The 7,281-nt window shown below is 43.1% G+C and overlaps 1 protein-coding gene across 4 annotated transcripts in view; it reads left to right on the top strand.

Annotated features, from left to right (window-relative positions):
• rtkn (rhotekin) overlaps positions 1 to 7,281 on the top strand; it is a 53,848-nt gene that overhangs the window by 23,845 nt on the left and 22,722 nt on the right. Inside the window, exon 1 of one of the 4 annotated variants that reach the window (XM_017417341.3) lies at positions 5,159 to 5,588. The exons of the other annotated variants lie outside the window; for them this stretch is intronic. Within the exon in view, the coding sequence (XP_017272830.1) occupies positions 5,565 to 5,588 (24 nt within the window). The 5' untranslated portion in view covers positions 5,159 to 5,564. Of the gene's footprint in view, positions 1 to 5,158; positions 5,589 to 7,281 lie in introns of those variants that run through there. 4 annotated transcript variants of the gene reach the window in all.

The raw sequence follows: 7,281 nt of genomic DNA on the forward strand, positions 1-7,281 counted from the left end.
GGAAGAAATGACCGGGTATTTGAGTACTGAGGATAACGAGGTGAGTGGGAACAGGTGAAGTGATTACAGAGTCGGGACAGGTGTAGATGGGCGTGGTTAACAGGCAAGTGAGTGACTGGGGAAGGGTGAAATGCAACATGAACATAAGTCAACAAAATGCAAACTACAACAGAATCGCAACAAAACCCCAAACCAAAGAATAAAACAAAACCCATAGAAAAACCAAATCACCACATAATATGGTTCTTTTTGCAGCACTGTGTTGCACACAAACAGTCTTCAGTGTGAATAACTCCATGATACAAAAGTGACACTGTTTAAAATTTATACAATAAAACATTCCTTTGAACCAATTTTTGAGATTTGTTTTAGATGACGGAGATTTGCTCTTGACTGGGCTCACTTCTAAGTAGCTGTTAGCTGCACTCCCCCTGTGAGAATTCTTCCCCGGTTCTTCACAGCTGAGCTTGAAAAAAACACTCCTGACTACTGTACCCAAAATCACTTAAGGCTGAGGTAGAGCCGAGGGTTAAAGCAGCTGAAAGAGGCCTCTTGTTCTGGTGGAAGGTGTTGATAGGCATGGCTGAGCTGTGCATCCCCGCACCCCACCCAAGACAAGCGGACAAATAAAAGAGAACAACTCTCTGTCTTTTTATGACGAGATCAGTGGGAACCCTCCAGCTAGATGACTTCATGTTTGGTACTTGGGGTTAAAGGCTCAGGGACTCATTTTGAAAAGCCTGTGTGTTTTGTAGGAGGAGGTGAATCCCTTTGAAGGCTGTTTGAATGTGACGTGGTTTCTTTTACTTCCAAAACAACCTTTTTTTCTCTTTGCTCCTTGTGTGCGTTCTATTATCCTTGCATTACTGAAACTAAGCTTGCTGCCTCTGGGGTTTGGGGCATTAGGGGTTGTCCATATGGTAGTTCGTGTGGTCTAATCTTGTCACTCTTATAAGATGAAAAGGTTAATCCATGTTACCTTAACCAGGTCTGACTCTGAAGCTGGACAGGAATTCCTATTAGTTCTATAAAGAAACACAGCTTGATGTGATTGGCTGAGACAGATGGCCTCTCCATTAGCCCCTGTTACACCCAGCTCCTGTGAGTCTGTGTGTCACTGGTCACTATGCCAGTGGACATACTATGCTGGCTGTTATGTAACAACACAAGCAGGTTTATTTGGACACCATTTTAGGCCTACACATTCAGCTTGTGTCCTCACAGTTGGTGACCACAGCTGTCAGTGTGTGATCCATGAATACTGTCAGTATCTCTATATATCTCCTGATATGTTCCCTGCTGGTGTTATTCACATAACCCAAGACTGTTTTGAAGAACACTGTCTCATGATGTTTGTTAGAGTTCTCTTGGTTGCAGACATTTTTATCACCCGCTGCCAAAGGCGAAAGCAGAACAATAAAGTCTGTGTGCGTGTGTTTGTTTGTCTGTAATGTTAGCAGAATACCTCATGAACCACTGAATTCAAAAGCAATCATTGAGTTGACACCTTTAACTGATCTGACTTTTGAAGTCAACACGATCTTGTCAAACACAAAAATTGCTGTCTCTAAGTGAATTTTACAGATATTAAATTAAAAGCTGGTAGTAGTTGAGAGTCAATGATGTCAGTAACGTCGAGTCATTCATAACACATATTCTGAGTGTGACATCTTGCAATATTGCATGAAATTGTGAATAACATAATTTTCGAGGTTTAACCAAAATTACTACAATTCTGTCATTTCTCAACATAATATGATCTAATCTAAAACTCTAACATGAAAGACAGTAAGACAATATGCATTCCTTTAAAAAATGCAAGGGCTTTATTGCTATAAATTGTTGACAAAGATCAGGATTAACAGTTAGGGGACTTTTAACATATAAATTTACTGTGTACACAAGCTCCACGCTCTTGTCTGTAACCACTCTGCTACATTAAGTCAATGAAAATCACTTCCCCTAATGTGATTATGTCTATTTGGGGTCTGGCTCCAGTCTACTCCCAGAATACTTGAGGTCAGGCATCAGTCATGCCTGTGAACAGCTGTAAAGAAATTCATACTTTCTGACTCTGGAAGGGAAAGAGATCTCCACATCCGTTCTCTGTCCAGGCGCAAAACAAAACCACAACAGGCTCTCCGACAGGAGTCGGTGTTCGGCTGAGAAAATGAGTGAATGTGCAAGAGAGGTTGCTGTGCCCTCACGTGGTCAACGGAGGGCTGCTGGTGTAGACAGCTTGAACATCATTTGAGAAAAACGGGCTCCATTCGAACCACAAAGTGCTGCAAAGTAAACTGTGGTGGGGGGGGGACAAAAATAGAAACCCTTGTACAAATAATGGATTGATGTAAAGTTTAGCTCCACGGTTTAACCCACCTATTTTAGGAAGAATCCTGAGAACCAAAAGGAAGAGGCCTGCCTGTCTGAGGGAAAGAGCTGTTGTCGGTGAGTCAATGGGAAGTGCTTACCGCTCAGACAGGAAGTACTAAGTAGGTTAGTCTGGCTGGAGGAATGTCTTAGCCTGTTAAGTGCAGCATAAAGGCATCTGAAGTGACGCTGTCATTCATTTGGCTGGCCCCTCTGAGTTACACGACATCAAAACAGTGAAGCTAGTTCTGTGCAAAACCTGTGTTTTGCACCTAGATCTCTTGAATAATCCCACAGATTCAGCATTCTGCAAACAAGCCTCCTACTCATGACTGACCTCTGCACAGCTAGTTGTTTGTGAGACCTTAATCTGATTAACTGTAGGATATTTACAGCGCTAAGTCTGAAATGATCAAGACTTATCTGTTTAGCTGGACACAAAGTGAAATGATCAAAGCAAAATGTGTTTCGGAAAGGTTAAAGGCCAGTTAAAACAATGCTGTGACTTTGATAAACCTGTTGTTACTCAGTAACTCTGAGTAACAACTCAGAATGCATGTCGCCTGTCACCTTTGTGTCGGAGTTTTAAACTAAAATCATCTTTTGCTGAGAAGGGGCAGAGTTAAAGGTGTTTTGCGAGATGCGTTGGCGCTCAAAGACTGTGTTGAGGATGAGTCTCGGCTACTACCACAACAAATTTAGTCCAGTATCTGAAATAATTGACAGAGTTACAACCATTTTTACGTTGGCTAAGGTAGATTAGCTGTGGCAGTCATTTGTCCAGTGGTTCATGAGATATTTTGCTAACGCTACAGAGAAGCATAAACACGGGCAAAAACATTGTTGCTCTATCAGGTAATAATGAAAGTCTTCAGGTGGAGGTAAAGAGCTTCATTGTTCCAGCCAGATGCACTGATGTGTCATGGCGCCAACAAGATGGACTTTGTGCCTCTGTTGCTAATGGCCAAGTCAGCCCACAGACTTTCTTCTCCACCGTCCTGATCCTCCCACACGTCATCTGCTGCATCTCTGGACCACGTTCTATTTGCAACTCATCTACTCATCTTTTTTCATTTAGGAAAAAAAAACAAAAACATGAAAAAAATCAAAACAAAACAGTGGGAACAGTCCTCCAAAGTGGGTGCACTTCCTGCAGGTTGACGTTGTCTTCTCCTTGTCCTGGACCACTCCATGATGAGTTTTCCAGAGAGGACTTCCAGGAGCCAGCCTCGCAGCTGACCCTTGTTTTATTCCCACATCTAATTCTAGCAGGAGTGCTCTCTGTTTTCGTTTCTGTCTGCCTGCAAATCGCTCTCGTATATCACCAGCTGACGAGGCGATGCGCTCAGCTGCACATCAGCTTCCCAGTCCACTCAAACGGGGCCATACAAAAAACAGAGGCATGCTAAAGAAAAATGCAGTGATAAATGAATAAAGATTGTGTAATTCTGTCAATATATTCACAAAGTTTAGCCTGTCAAATGTGTCTGTGATCAGGGCATGTCTTAACATTAGACTACAGTCATGATTGAAGCAATTAGAGCTGCTGTAATTATTCCCCACTGCCGAAAGGCAAAGATGGACGATAATGTTTTTGCCACGTCTGTGTTTGTGCGCCTGTCTGTTACCAAAATAGTTCATGAACGACTGGACAAATTTCAATAAAACTTGCTAGAAGTAATCATTGGATGTACCCCTAAGTCAGCCCAGTTTAATATGGCTATAACTCTGTCAATTTAACAGATATTAATCTAACATTTGGCGTGATAACAGCTGAGACTGATCTGCAACACATTCCGAGCACGAAAAAAATTGTGCAAGAGCTTTAAAATTTTGCCGCTAACTATTTGGAATCAACCTTGTTTGTCTGTTAGCAAAATATCTCATGAACCACTAGACGGATTGTAATGAAACCCTCAGGTAATAAGCATTAGATATATCTCTACAATTCATTAACCTATGGAGTCAACTTCATTTAAGATGGCCACCACATCCACTTTACATCAGCCAACACAAACATGACTATAACAGCTTAACAGATATTGAGCTAAGGTTTGATGTAAGTCATAGCTGAGTCTTTCCCAGCACATGCTCTGAGAGTGAGTTTGTACGTAAAGTTGTTTTCAAGATTTCACCAAAGTGGCCACAACCGTCAGTTCTCATCATCACACGGTTTAAAGCTCTGGCATAAAAGGTGGCATGTCTGCTGGACCTTTTCATTTAACAATAAATGCATAGTCTAGGTTTTGAGTAAAAAGTTAAAGCGATAATACACTCACTACCACGTTTTTGGAGAATGATGCAACATATTTCCAAATGGGATGCACAATTTGCGCGTCAAAATTGATAGAATAAATAATTTAAGTGTCCTTGACATTTTTAGCGTTGTACTTGTTTTTCTGCAGAGAAAATAAGTTCACTTTTTTTAACCAGCCAGGGAAAATGATTTTTTGCTGTAAGCAGGCATACAAACAGCATGTTGACCTTGTGAAACCCGTTGCATCAGAGCTTAAAAAGGGAAAACCTTTTTCCACTGTGGGTGTTGTTGGCCACACAGAACATTTGACTGCCTTACTCCACTTTAAACTCTGCCAGATCCCTCCATGGAAACACTGACTGTCCCTAAAACGGGGACCACGATCCCTAAGGGGACCCGAGGTGATCCCTGCTGGTCTGTGTTTGCGCGCAGCTACACACACACACACACACACATTCGAGCGCGCGCGCGCACCCCCGCCTCCTCAGACACAGCTCTCGGTTGGTCCATCAGTCGGTCAGTCTTTATCCTTCCTCGTGCAGGAGGTGGAAGAGTGTGTGTGTGTGTGTCAGTCTGGACTTGGATGACGACGGTGCCGCAAATGAAGACTGCGCGGATGGGTTCGAACCCGTGAGCGCTGACGTCCCCAAAATCCAGAGTCAGAGCGCGGCTTGGGTTTTTTTTTTTTTGTATCTTTATTTTGTCTAAGGCCAACAGACTGTGGATGTTTTCGGATTTTTTTCACGTTTCTTTTTGCCTGTAAGATGGAGGTTCCTCGAAGGGAAAAACTGAGTTACGGTCTTTGACGTTGTGTGTGTGTGTGTGTCGGACGCTGAGCGGACAGTCGGTGCGGTTGCGTAACGCGCCTGCAGGTTTTTTTTTTTTTTTTTTTTGGAGAGTTTTGGGAAGCGAACGAGGCTCTGCGCTGCCTGAAACCATGAGCAACTCCAGGAATCTGAGGGTAAGACTGGTCACTCGTGCTTTGAGACAGAGGGGGGGGGGAGAAATGTCGGGGTAAAATGAAATTGGCAGCTCATCTACGTCACACTTTTGACTGTTTGTCACGGCCACGTAACGCACGAGGCTCCGTGATTTGAGAGGGGCAGCTTGGAGACAATCACTGTGACTTGAGCTGATTAACTCGTGTGTGCTCTCTGATACTGCGTCCTGGAAAAGTTGACAGTTTTGTTTACCTCCTACTCTGCACTCCTGATTGATTGACTGAATTATTAGAATCAATGAGGCTATTAATTAATTTGTATCCAATATCCAAAAGCAAGGCATGGTTTTAACTAAGGTCTTAAACAAATGTTAATCCCTGATGCAACAAATGGGAGTTGGACTTCAGGTTAAGATGGGTCTCGGGTCTGAATGGGTCAAGGAGGTTGGGTTAGAGTAAATTTAAACAGCTCCATTTCCCTTGGGGCTGAAAGATTTATTCAGTCGCAGCTAATGGTTTTCTCTGTGCCACCTTGAACAATGATCTTCCTTTAGCACTAAACGGTGACATTATTGTGCACCCAATTTCACGTAGACACATCAGCCAGATGTGTTGACTCATAGGGTGAGCATGTGACAAATGTGGGATATTTTTTGCTCTAATGACTTGTATCTTCCAGTCATCAACCTTTTCCATTCTCACGAGGCTAAATGAGTCCTGAACTCTCTGAGCTGGCAGTTCTGACACTTGATGTTAGACACACATTGTACCATAATTTAAACAACAATTTAATTTGAATGCAAATGTCTTTAGTCTCAGTCACTGGCCACCCATGAAACGTATACATTTCTGTTCCTGTGCTCTTTGTTTCAGAGAACTATGACTGCCTCACAAACACAAACATGATCTACTCTCATAAAAGTAATGAAAAAAAAAGAGAAGTACCACAAAAGGCTTTGCCCTTAACAACAGGGACCGAAGAGGCTGAGTATATGTGACAGGCAGGCATTTTAGTTTCAGAAAGTCTTCACACTGGTTCTTCTTATTGACTTTTCTTTTACCTCTGAAACTCTGTCCATTAAACCAAAGTGCCGAAGAAAAGCCCGTTTCTGATGTGTGAGTGTCAGGTGGAGAGACGGGAGTTCAGATTTTAGTCGTATTGATTTCAAAGGTCACTCGCATCAGTCAAGAAATTGAAAGAGCAGAACTGTCTGTGTGTCTTCATTTGTTTGTGTGCAGTGAACGGGTAGCTGTGTGTGTGTGTGCGCGCATGTGTGTGTTCACTTTGCTCCTACTGTTACAGCAGCCTCAGCCATCTCTAATCATTAGTGCTGAAAAGGTCACCAATGTGCCAAAGCTTCTCATCAGTGTGCCCAAGTGCAGATTCTCTATTTTATAACGTTTTATTTGCGCAGTTTATGTTTTCTTTTTGTATGCTGCAGGTAAGCTGATCTTCATCGTTAAGCGCGCTCACGTGTCCGCTTTTTTTGTCGCGTTTGCGATTATACGAGAAGGAACAGAAGTCAGCAGCATCCTTCATCGGTTCCACCAGCGGAGGAATTCTTCGGCCCTCGTCTTACAATCAATATCCACTTACTGCAGAGGAGCTCTCTGCAGCCAGCTCTCACTGTCCGTCCAGCTTTCTGTCTCCCTCCCGTCAACATCTCCAGTGTCCCCTCTGTTTGCATCTGTTCCTCCCCCCCCCCCCCCCCCC

The sequence above is a fragment of the Kryptolebias marmoratus genome, linkage group LG1, assembly GCF_001649575.2.
Source record: "Kryptolebias marmoratus isolate JLee-2015 linkage group LG1, ASM164957v2, whole genome shotgun sequence".
Taxonomy (NCBI): Eukaryota; Metazoa; Chordata; class Actinopteri; order Cyprinodontiformes; family Rivulidae; genus Kryptolebias; species Kryptolebias marmoratus.